The following is a 20577-nucleotide window of genomic DNA, read 5'->3' as shown; positions in this document are numbered from 1 at the left end:
GCTATGAGATACATTAATACAGTTAACAGAATATAACTGCACAGTTTAAATTAAAATCTAATAAAGCACATCTGTTTTAATTTTAGGATCATTCTTCTGCAGTGTGCAACATTTATTATTATTTTTGTTTTTGCTGTTATTTTTATTATTATTATTATCAGTAGTAGTAGCTAGTAGTAGTAATAGTATTAATAGTAGTAGTATAAAAACAGTCAAAATCACTGGCCTCAGAACCTTGGACAGAAGCACCCCAGATGTTTGAAGTGCAACCCACTTTGAACATCTGGCCTTTTTGTGGCATGTCAGTCAGGCATGTTTGTCAGTCAGGTCCGGTTTGTCATTCTTTCAACAAACTTTAAAATCACAGTTATTTAGGGAATATATTGTGCTCAACATGGGAAGGAAATCAGTTGATCACATTCAATTTCCAGTCTTATATTGTCAATCTAATTTACCTTGGACAATTTAGTAGACACATAGACACAAATGCATTGTAACCAATTATACATAGTAAGGAAACAATTTCTGAAAGTAAAAAAATATATTTAAATAAGGACAATAATAGCTGCTGGGCAAAAAACTAATTCTGCATTTCACTTTAAGAGAGTTGTCCTTTGAAATATTCTAAATGGTTGATTTTATTATCATTATTCTGTAATGGATCATTTCACACAACCAAGCCTACTTTTTACATCAGTAAAAACCGCTTGAGGATGGCCAAGGAATTGTGTTGAATAAGACTGTAGTGCGTTGAGGAAAAAAAAACATAACTTAATTAATTGGAGCCGAGTCAATACAGATAATTTACTCTACAAGTTGACTTGAATGCACCATTCAGTTAGAGCGCGGCCGTAAAAGCACAGCTGCTGCGCGAACTCATTTCCTCGGGGGAACATGACTCGACACAACACCAGGAAACAGTTCCGTTCTTGTAAGAAGTCCGTAGAAAAACAAGAAACTCGCCATTACGAAATTGAACCCTTCAAATATTACACTGGGTTGCATTAGTTTCCAGCTTGACCGTGACGATGTACGCATGGTGCAGAGAAAACTAGGACCCGACAATGTTTCCACTTGTTACTCTCTCATCCTGCAGTCATTCTCGTTATTTATCGGCCCTGCGGGTCTGTGAGAGGTGTCAAATAACGCAAACATGGCTGAGCAGCCAGCAGCGAGAGGACCTTCATCCGCCAGCCCACCTGGGTTTGAAGGTTTTCCCTTCCCAGGAGCCAGCATATCTCAGCAGGACAGCTCCGGGAAAGAACATGAGCAAACCGGGGAATCCAAAAAGAAGCCGTGCAGAGCCTGTACGGACTTTAAGTCCTGGATGAAGCTGCAGAAGCAGCAGACCACAGCAGCAGCTGCACAGGTGGGTCAGAGGGTGAAGGTAGGGGTTTCAGTTTCTGTGGGAATGACTTGAACAGTACAGAGATGCGCCGACTGTATTTTAGTTTCCCTGCTGAAGAAAAGCATCCCCAACGCCACTACTCTTTCTTTGAGTTGCTGATCTCAGGGCTTTGCTTCACCAACTAAATTCAACCTGTTAAATTTAGTAACTAAGTGACTTGTATGAGATTTGCCGTGTCTTTTTGTTCTGCAGGAGAAGCATGCTCCAGAAACAGAGCAGTTGGACCCTCAGTGTCCACTGGACCGAGAGGAGTTGGGACGAAGCACTTGGTCGTTTCTGCACACCATGGCAGCGTATTATCCCAATCATCCATCTTCCACCCAGCAACAAGACATGGGACAGTTAATCAACCTTTTCTCCAAGTTCTACCCCTGTGAAGTATGTGCAGAAGATCTCAGGGGCAGGTCAGACCACAGTGCTCTACCACACAAGGAATTTACATTTATTCATGGACATGCATACCACAAAAATTTGGGGCTTTTAATGACACATTTTTCTATGGGTGGAATGACTGCTCAACAAACAACTTCAACGAAGTTAGAAAAAACAAGAAGTGGTTGCACAGCCTTGAATATATTGTGTATTATGTCTACATACAGGTCCTTCTCAAAATATTAGCATATTGTGATAAAGTTCATTATTTTCCATAATGTCATGATGAAAATTTAACATTCATATATTTTAGATTCATTACACACTAACTGAAATATTTCAGGTCTTTTATTGTCTTAATACGGATGATTTTGGCATACAGCTCATGAAAACCCAAAATTCCTATCTCACAAAATTAGCATATCATTAAAAGGGTCTCTAAACGAGCTATGAACCTAATCATCTGAATCAACGAGTTAACTCTAAACACCTGCAAAAGATTCCTGAGGCCTTTAAAACTCCCAGCCTGGTTCATCACTCAAAACCCCAATCATGGGTAAGACTGCCGACCTGACTGCTGTCCAGAAGGCCACTATTGACACCCTCAAGCAAGAGGGTAAGACACAGAAAGAAATTTCTGAACGAATAGGCTGTTCCCAGAGTGCTGTATCAAGGCACCTCAGTGGGAAGTCTGTGGGAAGGAAAAAGTGTGGCAGAAAACGCTGCACAACGAGAAGAGGTGACCGGACCCTGAGGAAGATTGTGGAGAAGGGCCGATTCCAGACCTTGGGGGACCTGCGGAAGCAGTGGACTGAGTCTGGAGTAGAAACATCCAGAGCCACCGTGCACAGGCGTGTGCAGGAAATGGGCTACAGGTGCCGCATTCCCCAGACCTGGGCTACAGAGAAGCAGCACTGGACTGTTGCTCAGTGGTCCAAAGTACTTTTTTCGGATGAAAGCAAATTCTGCATGTCATTCGGAAATCAAGGTGCCAGAGTCTGGAGGAAGTCTGGGGAGAAGGAAATGCCAGAAGTCCAGTGTCAAGTACCCACAGTCAGTGATGGTCTGGGGTGCCGTGTCAGCTGCTGGTGTTGGTCCACTGTGTTTTATCAAGGGCAGGGTCAATGCAGCTAGCTATCAGGAGATTTTGGAGCACTTCATGCTTCCATCTGCTGACAAGCTTTATGGAGATGAAGATTTCATTTTTCAGCACGACCTGGCACCTGCTCACAGTGCCAAAACCACTGGTAAATGGTTTACTGACCATGGTATCACTGTGCTCAATTGGCCTGCCAACTCTCCTGACCTGAACCCCATAGAGAATCTGTGGGATATTGTGAAGAGAACGTTGAGAGACTCAAGACCCAACACTCTGGATGAGCTAAAGGCCGCTATCGAAGCATCCTGGGCCTCCATAAGACCTCAGCAGTGCCACAGGCTGATTGCCTCCATGCCACGCCGCATTGAAGCAGTCATTTCTGCAAAAGGATTCCCGACCAAGTATTGAGTGCATAACTGTACATGATTATTTGAAGGTTGACGTTTTTTGTATTAAAAACACTTTTCTTTTATCGGTCGGATGAAATATGCTAATTTTGTGAGATAGGAATTTTGGGTTTTCATGAGCTGTATGCCAAAATCATCCGTATTAAGACAATAAAAGACCTGAAATATTTCAGTTAGTGTGCAATGAATCTAAAATATATGAATGTTAAATTTTCATCATGACATTATGGAAAATAATTAACTTTATCACAATATGCTAATATTTTGAGAAGGACCTGTACATACACCCTCACTAATATTAAAAATGTCATTTAGCAAGTTGCAGAGAAACCAAACGTTTTTGTAGCCATCATCAAGGTTTATTGAAAAACTCTGTCTGGATTGTTGCCTTTCTTTTAGCCATAATTGGTTTATTTAAAATAGTTTCCTGGCTTTTAAGCATAGTTCATAAATTATCAATAGGGTTGAGGTTGGGCTCATTCCAGAAGCTTAATGTTTGCCTGCCTTATCCATTATAAAACCAGTTTTGATGTGTGGTTGGGATCATATATTATTACATTAATATTATATTAATATTTTATTAAATAATATTTCGGTCTGTTAAGGGTTGTCTTGTGAATACCAGCCCAGTAAGGCGATGGTATTAGGACAAAATTGAAAGGTGTGAGCCAAGCTCTGACATTACTGAACAGCAAAACTCTGCACACACAGAATGAATTCACACAATTTCTTAATATACAAGAATTTATTAACAAAAATAAGTCAATTCAAAGTCAAATATATTTCAATCAACAAACTCTTTACTATGCTAAAACAATCCAAATAAACTACCAAGCAGAATTAAAGAATAATGAAGACTAATGGACTATGTACAATATAAACAAGTTGATTAAAGATGGTTGAAACCATGACCAAAAGAGTGATGCAACATTACCATACAATGTTTATGTTTGAGAACCAAGGATTATCTTGAAGAATCTGGAAATGAAGTTAAGTTAGTTTTGGAATTAACTTAGGCAATAATCCGCATACCTTTAAACAACCCTTCACGATGCAAGATCAGATAAAATATTATTTTAATAAAATAATGTTTTAAAGAATGATTTGCTGAATAAAACTAACCTTCTGGATCACTAATTCTCAACGGTGTCTCATTAGCTGCCTTTATTTATTGAAATAATATTTAAAGAAATATTATTAAGGGAATAGTAAAATAATATTTAAGGAAATATTATTTTGAATAAGAACCAAATCTTTCTGGATAAATGGGGCTTAATGGTGTTTAATTAGTTAACAAGTTTGGAAAAATAATATTTAGGGAAATATTATTTCCTAGATTGAACAACCTTTTTGGGTAAATGATCTTAGCTTAGCTGTAAGCGGTTGAAGCTAACAAAAGAAGCTTATAGCTTATCATCAGAATAAAACACATACCTTTAAAACACCGTTAATAAAAGGGTTCAAATGCATACGCGTGAATGCCGCGCTATGGCCGATCTTCTGTGTTTAAAATCACCCTTTAAATAAAATTTGTCTTAACTTAAAAAAAAAAAACACAAACACAGAACACACAAACTGAGCACATATGCTGAGCAGATAATCTACTAGCAATAAGATGGCTGAGTTTTCAACACAAACAAAACGTCATAAAACAAAAAATTTTTAGATAATTTCATTCTAAACTACTTCTATCTGCCAAAAAACACAACCTCTTACGTAAACCGTGCTGAGGAATAGTTGTCCGTTGTGATGAAGTTGAAGGAAGCATCCACAGTGAACAAAGGGTTAAATGCAGCTAACCTCCGTAGCTGTGGGGTGGGGCGGCTCGCTCTGTCGGGCCGGCCAAACTGCACGTTACTACTGTAACCATGGTGATGCAGTCCCGTTGTCCTTCCTTCAAACCGGGAAAAGCTGCTCCACTCGGCGTCGTAGAGACAGGATCTCTGCTGGGAACTCTCTGGAAACAGTTTGCTTCTGTATACCTCAGAGAGAAAGTCAAGCAACGTTTGTACCTTAATTCATTCATGAATGAATACCGGATACATAGACAGTGATTCATTCCTACTTAACTTAGTGCATATGATCGCGTGATTGTATGACCCTCTTGGATCCAGTTGAAGAGTTCTGTCTGTTTGCCCACAAAGAGACATTAGCGCTCTGTTTCCATCCGTCCAGTTCCACAGGGGACCTGCGTGGAAGAGGTCAGTCTGTTGCAAAAGCGGGGGCTTTATTCGGACAGTGACGTCACGGGAAGTCCGCTGTTATTCCCTTCTTGGCTGTGCTGGAAGTAGGTTAATGCGATTTATTTAGAAAGTTCCAGAAAGGTTCTTACTGATCTTCATGATGTAACCCATGGCTGTGGTCCCAACAATTGAATATTACACCTGCTAGAACACACAAATCAAATCCCACATTCAGCCATCTGACCCACATTATCACTTGTGTAAAATGAAAGGAGAGTTGGTGTGGATGTTCAAGAACTGCCAAGGCTTAAGAGTATTATAAACTGAAATATTCTGGAATATCGGTGTTACTGTGGGGAAGTGGGTTTTACATCACCACAAACTGACAGGATGCAGACCATTGAATAAATGTGTGTTCCAAAATCAGTGCCTTCAAGGCGAAATGAAGGTGTTGTTTGCTGCTGCTCACACTGACATGCCAAATAGGTTTTATGGTCATATGAGACAAAGACTGACCAATTTGGCCACAGTGACAATGTATGTAAGAGTAAAGTTGGTGCATTCAAACCTAGGAAGACTAAAGCAGCTCTTACGCATGGAGGTGGCAGCATCATTCTGTGGGACTGTTTCTTTGCCAGTGGACCTGGTCCTGTAAATGAAGTGGATGGGCAAATGAAGGAGGAGGATCATGTCCAAATTCCTCACTATCTCATATCAACATCTAATTGGTTGGAACTGGGATGCAGCCTCGTGTTCCCAAACACACTTCCAAACTGGTTTTGGGATTGATAAAGCAGGCTAACATTACGCTTCTGGCATGGACCTCAACCCCATTGAACATCTAAAGACTATGTTCAGAAATCAGACCCTTAGCATGAAACTGGCCAATATAAACGAGCTCTACCAGTTCTGATAAAACAAGAGTGATCAACTAAAAAAGCACTCAAGAGAGTGAAGACCTCCGCCAATGTAATAGGGTAACTGACACATGTCAGCTTTTTTCTTTACTGATGAGCTATACTTGCAATGATTCTGGCCACTGCAGGTCAGTTGCTGAAAGAGCAAGGAACCAAGTTGTTGTACCATGGTGTGGCAATAATAAAGAATCGTTCAAAATATTCTGAATCCAGATGGTGCTCTGCATCACAACCAAAATCTAATCATCTGTTCCTTGTCCTAATACGCATCTTGTCTGAAAATTTCATCCAAATCCATTCACAACTTTTTGAGACATTTTGCAAACAGACAAACCAACGGCGACAAAACATAACCTCCATGATGGGGTTAAATATTCAGCGAGAATTATGCCAGAAGCTTTTTTGATCACTACCAAACATTAGTGGTTTTTCTGCATATTGCTGAGAGATGATTATCCAAATATTAGTGGGGTTTCACGCACATAATTGAACATGTATGTGTAATTCTGATATATTCCAAAGTATAGAAGATCTGAAATAAATTTAAACTAATGCACCTACTGCTAGTTTAAAAAATAACACTAAACTGATACAGTATAGTTGTATAGTCACTCTGAAAAAAAGAACAGTTCAAATGCCGAATTTAAAGCCCCAAATTAGCATGAGTATTATGTCCATCATGAGAGTATAAGATGTATGTGTAAAATCAAAGACAATTCTAAACAAATCCAATTTCCTCCCTACAGACTGAAGTCCAATTACCCGGATACCAGCAGCTGCCACGCTCTCTCCCAGTGGTTCTGCCGTCTTCATAACGAAGTCAATGTCCGGTTGGGGAAGCCCGAGTTCGACTGCTCGCTTGTGGATGAGAGATGGAAAGATGGCTGGAAGGATGGCTCCTGTGACTGAGAAAAGATTCCTTCAGAAGAAGCAAACTCACTGTTTTCCTTGTCTTGTAAGGCTGCTAATATGCAGAAGAGTGAATGATCTATTCCATACTTACATACCATTTTTTTTATTAGTTTGTGTAACAAGTGTAATTATAAAATAAAAGCTCTGAAAAACAGATTTCTTTTTGTTTTTAACAGAATGGAAGTTTTGGTTCTTAGTGAATGTGTTGATGAAATGTTTTCTTCAAAGGTCTCATCTAGTGTTACTGTGACAGTGATACCAAATTGTAGCCAATATGTTATCAATGCTAACCGTGGCTCAGATTCTTTTAGGTTGGTTACCTGGAAATGTTACCTGGAAATGTTATGTCTTACTCCTTTAAAGACCTGGTTGGATGCAGAGAAAAATTAATTTTTCTCTGCATCCAAGTTAATTGGACTAACTCTTTAATATAAATAGCCATCTAATGAAAAGTGATGTCACTTTAAATGATTAAGAAAACTGCCTTTACATGACCGATGTTTAAGATGGCAGGAATCTGATTTGGCCTTGGTTCCCCTCACTAGTCTTCCTGTACCATCTAGCTTATTTCCCTTTATCCACTTAAAGCCTGTTGGATGTGCTATTAATGTCTATTAATATACTGAGTGGTCAAAAACCTCTCTACAGAACACTACTTCAAGAAAAGTGAACATGGCTGTTGTCAGGAATGACACTCTTCATTATTTTTAAGATCAAACTACTTCAAATGCCTAAATAAAATGTAATAAAATCAGAAAACTACATGTTTAATGCAGATATTTTTGCTAATAGATTGCCATAAATTGCACAGATTGAAACATTAAAATTCTGTTCAAAATCTCCAAATTTAAATTATGGCCTCTCTCCCACAAATACACTATGTCCACAGTTAAACTAGTGGACTCAAGCAGAAGGTTGAAGTGCACCTCAGTGCCCCCTAGCGATAAACAAAATAATACATCCACTCTTGACAGCCTTTTCAGCAGAGGTTTGAAATCACTTTCTGGAGAATCAGTAAATACAAAATATGAGCAATGTTCTATACAAGTTAAGTTAAAAAAAATATTTACCTGCTGATTAGGTTAGAGTTTTTTTTTTCTTTTGTAATAGACTACACATTTTACTATCAAACAGGGTTGTGCTTAACAGTGTAAGAATAGTGTGTTAGTTATTAGGAAAGACTATTTTTCTCTCTAAATAAACTACAGCCTGTTTGGCAAAAATGAAAACTGGGTTCTGGAAAACGCTTATTTATACCTAAAAAAAAAGCAGAATGCACATGTGTTGAAAATGTTTAAAGAGAAGAAAGTTGACAAGTTAAAGGCAGACTTCATTACAAAGAGAAATTTGCGTTTTCTCCTGCTTTGGATTGTTTTTTGTTTGGTTTGGTTAGGGTTGTTTTTTTGCAATTAATTACATGAAGCTGTGATTTCTTTCTTTTCTGACAGAATCAAACCCTTAGACCAACTTCAAATGTACTCTTGAATCGTTAGATTTAGATATTTTCTTAGAATCATCATAAGCAACAATGCTTAAAAATATGTTTCTTCCTGGCTTGAATCTGAAATGGAATCCTGTGACTGAAAGATACTGTTTAAAATGATTGAAAAGTGCAGACATCTTATTTTTTTTCCTTTTGTTTTCTTGCATTCTTGAACCTCAAAAGTTTTATATACGTTACATTAGTATTTAGTAGATTTGCCTTTTTAAACTGTATGATTTGGGTCAAATGTTTTGTTTATCCTTCCTAAAAGATTCTCACCATAATTTGCTGGAATTTTTGCCCATTCATCTAGAGGTAACTGGTGTAACTTGCTCAAATACCTCTTTTTAGCTCTGTCCACAAATATTCTATGGGACTGAGACCAGGACTAAACAGGGAGAGCAGGGCTCGGAGGGTCAATCCAAAGCACGGACTTTGTTATCTTTAAGCCACTTTGTAACTAATTTGATGTCATGATTAGAGTCACTGTCCTTTTGGAAGACAGATTTGTGCCCAAGCTTTAAGTTCCTGGCTGATCTAGTGAGATGTTGCTTCAATATTTCCTCCAGATAGTACTTATTATTTAAGGTGAACTGGTCCCTTCTGCAGCAAAACTCTAACATACCATGACACTGCCACTGCTGAACTTCACAGTTAGGATGTTGCTGACAAACAGACACATTTCCCCCCTGCTTCCTCCAACTGTAACCCTCATTATGACCAAACACTTTAAATGTAGCTTCCACAGGAGATGTTTCCAAAAATGGAGGTGTTTGCCCACAAAAGCATTTTCAAACTGTAAACAGGCTTTTCATGTGGAGTGATGGCTTCTTCTTTCTTCCTGACAGGCGTTTCAGCAGCTTATGCCAGCTTCAGTCACCATCTTCACTAGGTCTTTTACTTTTATTCTGGAGTTGATACCTTCATTTTACCACAAAAAAAGTTTTGGGACATTTATTTTTTTTCCTGAATAGAATCCTTTCTGGACATTCTCATTGTGTTCATACTTATTTACAATGGTTTGAACAGATGAATGAGGAACCTTCAGACATCTGAAAATTGGATCCAAGGATAAGTCCGCGGAGGTCCACAACCGTGTTCCTGTTACCTTGCCTGATTTCTTTTAATTTCTCATGATGTCACACAAGCTTGCAGTGTGGTGCCTTAAAATACATCTACAGGTGTAACGTAAGTGTGAATTTACCAATCAGGAGCTTAGAAAGCCACGACATAATCATTTGGGCCTTTCCCAAATTGATTAAAGGCATAGTATATCTACGTATACGTAAACTTTTGACTTTCAGCAAAGTAGTAAAAACCATCAAAATTTTCTGGCAATTTTGTAAATAGTAGCAATTCTGTTTATCCTAACTGAGCTAAACGGGTAAAATATTTTCTGGTTTATTGTCAGACAGCGACAAAAGGTTAGGTTTGTATTTATTTATACTGTGCATGTACAAAATATCTGTTCCGTTGTATTTGTGAGCGTCTGGCCTCTCTCTCACTGGTCGTATGGTCCTGCGCGTCCCTGCGCAGGACCCGTCTCCTCAGCAGCGCGCAGCAGCACATCCATCCTGCCGCGGAGCTGGGGATCGTGGAGCCGCGCAAAGCGCACACAACGAGAGACAGAAAGGGGGAGAGAGAGAGAGCAACAGAAGATGGACGGAGTGGGATCGTTCGGAGCGGGCCGAACCGGGACCGCTGTGGACCCGATCACGTTCGCCAAACAGCCGCAGACCATCCTGAGAGTGCTCTCCTGGGTGAGAGATGTTATTTTGTGCTGCATTTCTGTCTGTTAATGTGTCTGTGCCAGCGTTTGTGTGGATCCAGTGACGTGCCTCTACGCTGTAAATATACCATTGGAATGAAAAAGCGTGATTATCAGGGTGTGTGGATAGAAACGTGAAAATGAAGGTGGATTGTTGTGTATATTAAACAAATCTGGTGCAGGGTGTTACCAGGGCCTACTGTTTGGCTGACACCATCTATAACCGCTTCCATTACAAATGTTTTCCGGGGTACAAACTGACCTATTGTTCCCCAATACTATTATTACCAGATTACATAGCGGGCACTGCTTTATAAACACACAGCGCAGAACGGATCAGAGAATCAGAAACACAGTCCTTCAGGCTAATTATCCAGCAAATTAACCTATTTATTCACACACCACATGTCATTTCTAAGTATTATTCTTACACCTTAGTAAGCATTCTTTCCATATTTGTATTAGCGATGTAATTTCCAGCTGATGATTTTACTGATTTTACCCTCCACGGTTGTCGTTCGTCATCTCACCTGTGATTGGTCCGCCACTATCATTACGCACTCAGGGCCACGGAGATGCGTCGCGGTCTGACGTTTGGGTTCCACGGAGAAGCTCCTCTTTTGGCAGCGCAGGGATTTCTGAAACACGCCAATTAACCGCGTGCACCACGTTTCGTACAGTGCGCGTGCGTGTGTTTCCTTTGCAGATGGATCATAAGATTTCCACACAGCTTGCCGGGATTCTTCTTCTGAAACAGCACAAACATTTTAAGCAAAAATATTAAACGTGAAGTCAAGATGGAAATCTAATGAATTCAAAGCCTGAGCAAAGGGCTGACTGGGGTCCTGGGTACAATTTCCTTTGGAGGTCCATTTTCAATTAGCGTCATTGTCCTCCAAGAATCTTTGTATTGTGTTTATCACAGCTTGTTTTAAAGTTAACTAGTGAGCCAGCAATAATTTTCTTCATAGGAAAATATCAGTTATCTGTCTAATTGGGGTTTTCTGGAAAGGGTATAAGCTGCTATTATCTTGTCAATAGTAGCTCTTTGCCTTTTTTTGTATAAACTGATTTGATGTTCTGGTTGGTGCAGGTTTTGTTTCTTTTTGAGCTCTAATAGTCTACTTCTTGTTGTCAAACCAGTTCTGTTTACCTTAATTCTACAGGTCTGGCATTACCAGGTCTGGATGGGGCCAGTGAAACAGATTGTAATAAGTGGTTAATCACAATAAATTCATGATTTCACAAGGGAAATCCCAATTTAAAAACGACTTTTTGGCATTTACTCTGGTTATCCTTGTCTGATATTAAAATGTTCTTAATGATCTGAAACATTCAAGTGTGACATAAAGCAAAAACAGAAGAAACTTGTAAGGAGACATATACATATAGTTGTTTTTTTTTTTTTACTGAATTGTAATAAACATTTTAACAAGATTTTTTCTAAAGACGTCCATTTTCATTGCATTTCAATCTTTCCTGAAAATTTTGTTAGTATTTAAGTAGAGATGACAGTCCGGCTAAGTTAGTCATTTGAAATCATGTTAGGAAATTTGAGAAAAGAAACTGCTTTTCTGTTTTAATGATGAAGCTTTATGAGGCTAGAAGCCGTTTCATCCCATTGATTCAGCCAAAGCTATTGAGCATCTATCGGCTCAGATTACGTCCACTCATGTGATTAGGTTAGAATGTGTGCCTGACATTATCCCAATGTGTGTCCTTTCTTCATCATATGACCCAGACCCCCTAGTAAGAGTGCATTTTTCTCTGTGTTGGTGAGTCACGAGGCCTTATTATGCCGAAGAGTGTTAGTCAGCTGATTGATGTCAGAGTTTGTGTTAAATAAGTGCCTCTGGTAAGAGACTGAACACACACTGTAAGTTGAATAGAAAAACTTTGTGGCATTAGCCAAAGAAACAAATAGCACACTTCTGTTATGGTGTTTGGTATTCAGGTGTGTTCAAGTTTTTAGAGGAAGTGAAGCCTCCACATCTTCAGTCTGTCAGTGGAAAAAGCACAAGCAGAAATTAGGTTAATGCCTTTGGTCTGAGTACACTGAAAGAAGAACTTTTAGAGCATCGTGCTTTCAATGACACTGAAATAATGTTTTTGCTCCTTAACAACAAAAACAAACAATGAGATCTTCAATCCTATAATAATGATAGTTTTGGTGCAGTTTGCATGTTTAATTTGTCCTTCTCCTGCTCTTCTCTGCCACAGATATTTTCCTTGGTGGTCTTTGCCTCCATAGTGAATGAAGGTTATGTTAACCTGGGCAGTGAGCGCCTCCACTGTGTCTTCAACAAGAATGCTGACGCCTGTAACTATGGCATTTTTGTAGGCCTTGTGGGCCTGCTGGCATGTTCCTTCTTCTTCCTCCTCGACTACAAGTTCTCCTCCATCAGCTCCGTCAAAGACAGAAAGAAGGCTGTGATGCTGGAGATTGGCTTCTCAGGTGAGAAGTCGTCCCGATAATCATTGTAGTTTGCCACAACCATGTAGGGGAGACGGCAAACGTGGAAAAAGCTGTGCTTGTCAGAGAAGAACAAAACATGCCAAATTCTATGTGGGTTGGAAAACTAACACTGCATGTTAGCCTGAGCACACCTTCCTCGTGGTGATACATAGTGGTGGCAGCATCGTGCTGTGGATTGAAGAAAACTTGTTAGAAGCTGCAAAAAACTTGAGATAAGGGCAGAGGTTCACCTTCTAGCCAGAAAGTGACCCCAAACATACAGCCAGAGCTACAAGGAAATAGTTTCAATCAAAGCAAATTCATGCTTTGGAATGGCCCAGTAAAAGTCCAGATATACTTTCAATTGAGAATCATTGGCAAAACTTACAATCGAGGCTCACATAGCTTTAAATCCAGTCTGACTGAGGTTGAGCTGTATTGCAAAGAATAATATACAGAAAAATGCAAAGGTGGTGAAGACATACAGTACCCCCAGAGACTGGAAGCTAAAAAATGGACCTGAACCCTTTTTTTTCAGATTTTTATAAGCAAAAAAACATTTTAAACCATATTCTTATTTTCAATTTTACAATTAAGCACCACTTTGGTCTGTTAAATAAAGTCAGAATAACATACATTTAGGTTTGCAGTTGCAGTGCAACTAAATAAAAAAGGTTTAGGGATATGAATCCTTTTTAAGGCTATGTAAAAGACAATAATAGGTGTGGCTTTTCTTTAAAACAAAAAGTGAGCAATATACAAAGTGAATAAGAATTTATGAAACCTTACCAAAGCAGAAAGTAAGTTCTCCAAAACATCAAGCAGGCAACCTAACTTGGTTTGTGTCAGATGTTTGTTTTCCTGTAAGACAATACACTAGGAGAAATAAAACTATAATTTGGTAGCACCTATTAGAGAAATGAGAGTATTTTTTATTTCTAAAAAACTATGCAGAATTCAAGAAAGCAGGAAATGAGAAATTATCAGCCCCAGGCTGTTATTGTCCCAGTATTAAATGAGCTTTCTTGGAAATAGTAATTCTTTTTTCTTCTGGTTTCTTGCAGGTTTTTGGACCTTTCTGTACTTTGTAAGTTTCTGCTTCCTGGTCAATCAGTGGTCTCGGACCAAAACTGATGATCTACCTCTTAACCAGGGGGCAGATGCAGCACGGGCAGCCATCGCCTTCTCCTTCTTCTCAATAATCACATGGGTAAGGCTATGAAACTACACTCTCCAGCCCATACAAAGAGAAGTGTGTAAACAATAAACCAAAACATGGTTTGAAAATTCAGATAATGGAGTCCATATATCAGGTTTGGAGCAGTGTGGATTTCCTCCTGGACCTGGAACAGTGGAGCACTCCCGCTTGGAGTTGCTGAGATGGTCGTGGTAGTTTGGTTGTCAGGTCCAGCATGTCTTTTCTGGATCTGGAGCAGGCTTATGACTGTGTCCTTTGAGACATTTTGTGGGAGTTGCTACAGAACTATGGGTTACCTGGGTTGCTTTTAGGGATTATGAAGTCCTCTTACAACCAAAGCAAGAATTGTTTCCATTTTCTCAGCACAAAATCAAAATTGTTGTCAGTGCAGGTGTGACTCTATGTTGACTGCTCTTTTTCACTGATCCTATTGGTGGTGTTGATGGACAGTATATCAAGGTGGAGTCTTGGCATGGAGGGTGTCTGGCTTGGAAACCTCGTTTGGGAATGTCTTTGCTTTTTGCAGATGATGTGGTTTTTTTTGGCTTTTTTAAACCACTACCTGTTCACAGTTAAGAGTGAAAGAGGTGGAGGAGTCCACACCTCTAAGTTTAGGGCCTTTGCTGTCATTTGGAAAAAAGGTGGACTGCTCCCTCCAGCTCAGTGGATCAGTCTCTGTCTCAAGCGGATTAATTCAGCTGTCTTCATGTCTTGTTTACAAGTCATGGAAGAATGGAGCGGGGATGGATAGATGGATTAGAGCTTCATCTGCAGCAAGGAGGGTACTTTACCGATCTGCCATGATGAGAAAGAGCTGAATTAAAAAAGCTCTCTATTTTCAGGTCTGTCCCCATTCTGACTCATGGCCAAAAAAATAAGATCCCTGATAAAAGCAAATGAAATGAGCTTCCTCTATAAGATCGCTGGAGTGTTGCAGATGATGGACAGAAGGGTGGATGGATGGATGGATGGATGGATGGATGGATGGATGGATGGATGGATGGATGGATGGATGGATGGATGGATGGATGGATGGATGGATGGAATGGATGGATGGATGGATGGATGGACAGAAGGGCGGATGGATGGATGGTATGGATGGATGGGTGGATGGATGGATGGATGGATGGATGGAATGGATGGATGGATGGATGGATGGATGGATGGATGGACAGAAGGGTGGATGGATGGATGGTATGGATGGATGGATGGATGGATGGATGGATGGATGGATGGATGAAATGGATGGATGGATGGATGGATGGACAGAAGGGTGGATGGATGGATGGATGGATGGAATGGATGGAAGGAATGGATGGATGGAATGGATGGAATGGATGGATGGATGGATGGATGGTATGGATGGATGGATGGATGGATGGTATGGATGGATGGATGGATGGATGATGGATGGATGGATGGAATGGATGGATGGATGGTATGGATGGATGGATGGATGGATGGATGGTATGGATGGATGGATGGATGGATGGATGGATGGAATGGATGGATGGATGGATGGACAGAAGGGTGGATGGTATGGATGGATGGATGGATGGATGGATGGATGGATGGAATGGATGGATGGATGGATAGATGGAATGGATGGATGGATGGATGGAATGGATGGATGGATGGATGGATGGACAGAAGGGTGGGTGGATGGATGGATGGTATGGATGGATGGATGGATGGATGGAATGGATGGATGGATGGGTGGATGGAATGGATGGATGGATGGATGGATGGACAGAAGGGTGGATGGATGGATGGTATGGATGGATGGAATGGATGGATGGACAGAAGGGTGGATGGATGGATGGATGGATGGATGGAATGGATGGATGGATGGTATGGATGGATGGATGGATGGATGGATGGATGGAATGGATGGATGGATGGATGGATGGATGGTATGGATGGATGGATGGATGGTATGGATGGATGGATGGATGGATGGATGGATGGATGGATGGATGGATGGAATGGATGGATGGATGGATGGATGGTATGGATGGATGGAAGGATGGATGGTATGGATGGATGGATGGAATGGATGGATGGATGGATGGATGGATGGACAGAAGGGTGGATGGTATGGATGGATGGATGGATGGAATGGATGGATGGATGGATGGATGGATGGATGGATGGAATGGATGGATGGATGGACAGAATGGTGGATGGTATGGATGGATGGATGGATGGATGGATGGATGGATGATGGATGGATGGATGGATGGAATGGATGGATGGATGGATGGATGGATGGATGGATGGATGGATGGATGGATGGATGGAATGGATGGATGGATGGATGGAATGGATGGATGGATGGAATGGATGGATGATGGAATGGATGGATGGATGGATGGATGGATGGATGGATGGATGGATGGATGGATGGATGGATGGATGGAATGGATGGATGGAATGGATGGATGTATGGATGGATGGATGGATGGTATGGATGGATGGATGGATGGATGTATGGATGGATGGAATGGATGGATGGATGGATGGATGGAATGGATGGATGGATGGATGGAATGGATGGATGGATGGATGGATGGATGGATGGATGGATGGATGGAATGGATGGATGGATGGATGGATGGAATGGATGGATGGATGGAATGGATGGATGGAATGGATGGATGTATGGATGGATGGTATGGATGGATGGATGGATGGATGGATGGATGGATGGATGGATGGATGGATGGATGGATGGAATGGATGGATGGAATGGATGGATGGATGGATGGATGGATGGAATGGATGGATGGATGGATGGATGGATGGATGGATGGAATGGATGGATGGATGGATGGATGGATGGAATGGATGGATGGAATGGATGGATGTATGGATGGATGGATGGATGGTATGGATGGATGGATGGATGGATGGATGGATGGATGGATGGATGGATGGATGGATGGATGGATGGATGGATGGATGGATGGATGGATGGATGGAATGGATGGATGGAATGGATGGATGGATGGATGGATGGATGGATGGATGGATGGATGGAATGGATGGATGGATGGAATGGATGGATGGATGGAATGGATGGATGGATGGAATGGATGGATGGATGGAATGGATGGATGGATGGATGGATGGATGGAATGGATGGATGGATGGAATGGATGGATGGATGGATGGATGGATGGATGGAATGGATGGATGGATGGAATGGATGGATGGATGGAATGGATGGATGGATGGAATGGTTGGATGGATGGATGGATGGATGGATGGAATGGATGGATTTAACACAGATTTACCACATGCAAAAATAGTGAAATAGGTTACATTTTATAACACATGATCAAAAGATACCTTCAAATCAGTGTGACAAGCCTAGAAGGGAAACGATAATCTAGACTTACGAACAACAAACTTAGAAATTATATCCAGTTATAAATATGAGTGAACATAAAAACAGCAGCGATAAAAACTTGGGACTTCCTTGAGCAACAGTAATTCATCTAATTGTTTCTAGTGGCTGCTAATCAGTTATGGACATCAGCTACAAGGAATTTTAGTCATTTCCTGTTTTCAGATCAGCTTCTACTCTGTCTGGGGTGCTGGTTGGAAAAGTTCGGCAGTCAGGATCTGCAAATCAGAACCTTGCCAATCACCAAACCCATCAGCATCCGATCAGGTGAGGTCATTACCTGAGCAAACTCTTTGTCGGTGTAAAGAGCACAGAATGATAATAAACATAGGCTCTTAGGGACCTTTCCCCAGTTGGGCCCATTTAATAATCCTTCATTGTTCAAACCAGTCAAGTCCACGGTTTTTGCTAGGTGAGACAAAATCATTAAGTGAAAGGTACGTCTAAACACATTTCAAAAAAATAAAAAATGCTGAATAGTTTTGTGTTTTTTGTCTTTTTTTTTTTATCTGTTCAACAATAAATTATATATGCAACATCTTTGATGTAAATCTGCTTGATTTGTTGTAGAAATGGGATCTATAAATCCTTGTAGACCTGTCTAGATCTATCATTTCACCTGTTAAGCTGCAACTTGCCAGTCTGCTGTCATTATTGTGACCTTTAGCAAGTAGAAGTAATTTTGGTAGTCCGATCCAATCTAAGCTTTTTGTGTGGATGTTGGTCAGAACAGAGGTAAAAAACAGTTAAGGTAAGAAAGCTAACTATTGGCTGGGCCTTGTATGACATGTATGACACATAAGAGTTATAATAAATTTGTCTTTTCTTACTGAAAAATAAATTAATTTTAGAGAAATTACAAGGTTGCATCAAAAATGAGAAACTGAACAAGCCTGTTTGTTCAAATTTAATAGTCAGCATAATTTACCTAAACAACATTTGGTGTTTAAATGGTTTTGTGATATGGATGACATTCTGGTTATCCTGAGTCAGTTACTGCACTTTAATTTCCCTGTCTCCTCTGCTGCCCTCTGCAGGCTGGCCTAACAGTGCGTGCGGTCCAGAAGTATCTTCTGGGTACAGACATGACCCTGTTCACCACTGAGCACATGGACGGTGGTGCACCCACCCAGCCGTATCCGTCCAATTCACCAGTAGGCGGCCCGGCTGATACCACAGAAGCCTACCAGAGCCCACCGTTCACCGAGAACAACACAGCCCCCACATACCAGGTTCCCATTTACTAGGACAGACAGATGTGAGGGTGGAAGAGATGCAGATGAGAGAAAATTGTTTTCTGTGGTTTCGGTTTCAAGTGAAGTTGTTTATGAGTTGATCTGGAGCACACTTTTCAATAGCTGTAATAAGAAAAAAAAAAATGTATGGCCTCTGCTTCTTTTTTACCTCCTCTTGTTTCCTGCCCCTCCTAACATTCCAGCTATATCTGCCTACTTTCTAGACCTGCAGAAAGGATTTTCCTCTTGCATCAGCGCAGATGAATCAAAATCAAAACTAGAGGAGGAAAAATGGAAGTGGGAGGTGACTTTGAAGTGTTCAAACACCATTTTGTCATAGAAGACAGGGATGTAGTGCTGGACAAGTTACACCACAATGTTGCTGTTTTATATTACAGTAAGCAGTGCAGGAGGCGTTCTCTTACAGCACTTTGATCTTATTCTTTTCATTCATTCAGGTGTCCTCTTTCCTTGTCAAACACTGGGAATGCTCTTTTCTTTTTTTTAGCCGCAATGATAACTCCTCCTGTGTTCCTAGCTGGTGATCATCTGCTTTGAATCTATGTTCCCAGACGTAGAGATCAACTAAGTGCCATATTGCATTGCATTTCAAAAGGTGACTTAGTTTTGTTGGTTTTCCACATACTGTATACAAAAAAGACAATGTTTTGTGGCCGAGTGCAATATCTCACATTCTCATGTACTGTAGGTAGCTACACACCGTACTGTACTGGAGGTCTGGAGGTCATTGTCGGAGCAGGTCAACTGTAGGCTCTGTCTCAAATGACATATTTCTTAAATTCAGGCAAAATTGTTCCCCTGCAAAGTTTCCAACACAGAGAAGTTACCCATTACAGATGGGCAGCTCACATTCAAATACGATGCAAATCGGATACAGAATTATTAAAACTGAAATGATTGTGTCTAGCGTTTAGGCTTTTCTAGGAGTCCTCAGAAATGGAAACAGAATGACAATGGAGAATATCCCTTTTCTGCTTTATCATCCTAGATGAATTGTGAGACTTTATTGAGTCGTGTATGCAGTTTAGTTTGCAATTGCAAATCAGTTCATGAATGCAAACTTACTTTTCAGAAGAGCCGAGCCAAGGCTGAATCAGGGCCTGGGCAGAATTTCATTTGGGGGACCCCTGAGTATTTTTTTTTCACTTTTACATTCTGCCCTTATTGTACAGATAAGTAGTGAACCAATGATAAATTTAATTGACTTTGTGACATATTATGCTTTTCTTCACCATTGACCATCACAAGAGTCACTACAAATTATTTGTTACAGATTATTCTAATAAAGTTCTCATTTTGATCATTTTCAGCAATTTAAAGCTGATTTTCTGCTGTTGAAGCAGTTTTGACTCTTTACTCTATAAATACTACAGTGAGGTAAAACAGAGAAGATCTGAAAGGAGATAATTATAAACATATGAAATTTCTAATGGTATGCAAGAATGTACGCACCCTTGTACAAATGCCGGATTTTTCTAATGTAAATATCCTCATCATAATATCACATATCATCTATAATTCAAGTAAAAAACACACACACACATATATTGTATGTTGGAAGAACAAAAAACAAAAAGCTGAAAGGAAGACAAATCTTTTTCTTTTACAAAGGAAACATGGCTAAAAACTCCCAACGCCTTGTGAGAACAAGTATTTTGGTCTGCATTGGTGGTGGCAGCATCATGGTCTAGGGTTAATTTCTTCAGAGGG

At 40.3% G+C, this 20577-nt stretch overlaps 2 protein-coding genes across 2 annotated transcripts; both read left to right on the top strand.

The window, feature by feature from the left end:
* Window positions 1-944: 944 nt before the first annotated feature.
* On the top strand, window positions 945-7454 carry LOC124864662 (FAD-linked sulfhydryl oxidase ALR-like). The gene is made up of 3 exons (XM_047359525.1): window positions 945-1369; window positions 1601-1812; window positions 7133-7454. Exons 1-3 carry the CDS (start codon window positions 1154-1156, stop codon window positions 7293-7295), a joined length of 591 nt encoding a protein of 196 aa, XP_047215481.1. The 5' UTR covers window positions 945-1153; the 3' UTR covers window positions 7296-7454.
* A 2911-nt stretch (window positions 7455-10365) lies between these two features.
* Window positions 10366-20444, top strand: LOC124864031 (synaptogyrin-3-like). The gene is made up of 4 exons (XM_047358635.1): window positions 10366-10541; window positions 12770-13004; window positions 14069-14214; window positions 18649-20444. The coding sequence occupies exons 1-4, from the start codon at window positions 10440-10442 to the stop codon at window positions 18856-18858; spliced, it is 693 nt and encodes a 230-aa protein (XP_047214591.1). The 5' UTR covers window positions 10366-10439; the 3' UTR covers window positions 18859-20444.
* The last annotated feature ends 133 nt before the right edge of the window (window positions 20445-20577 follow it).

The sequence above is a fragment of the Girardinichthys multiradiatus genome, chromosome Y (genome assembly GCF_021462225.1).
Source record: "Girardinichthys multiradiatus isolate DD_20200921_A chromosome Y, DD_fGirMul_XY1, whole genome shotgun sequence".
Taxonomy (NCBI): Eukaryota; Metazoa; Chordata; class Actinopteri; order Cyprinodontiformes; family Goodeidae; genus Girardinichthys; species Girardinichthys multiradiatus.
The sequence above is the reverse complement of the archived record's forward strand: the minus strand, read 5'-3'. Positions and strand labels throughout refer to the sequence as shown.

What these genes read in the sequence shown, in the direction of transcription:
- LOC124864031 (XM_047358635.1), top strand. Translation starts at nt 10,440, where the DNA reads ATGGACGGAGTGGGATCGTTCGGAGCGGGCCGAACCGGGACCGCTGTG. An exon ending in TCCTGAGAGTGCTCTCCTGG is followed by an intron (nt 10,542 to 12,769) that starts GTGAGAGATGTT and finishes TCTCTGCCACAG; the next exon opens with ATATTTTCCTTGGTGGTCTT. An exon ending in GCTGGAGATTGGCTTCTCAG is followed by an intron (nt 13,005 to 14,068) that starts GTGAGAAGTCGT and finishes GGTTTCTTGCAG; the next exon opens with GTTTTTGGACCTTTCTGTAC.
- LOC124864662 (XM_047359525.1), top strand. Translation starts at nt 1,154, where the DNA reads ATGGCTGAGCAGCCAGCAGCGAGAGGACCTTCATCCGCCAGCCCACCT. An exon ending in CCACAGCAGCAGCTGCACAG is followed by an intron (nt 1,370 to 1,600) that starts GTGGGTCAGAGG and finishes TTTGTTCTGCAG; the next exon opens with GAGAAGCATGCTCCAGAAAC. An exon ending in GCAGAAGATCTCAGGGGCAG is followed by an intron (nt 1,813 to 7,132) that starts GTCAGACCACAG and finishes TCCTCCCTACAG; the next exon opens with ACTGAAGTCCAATTACCCGG.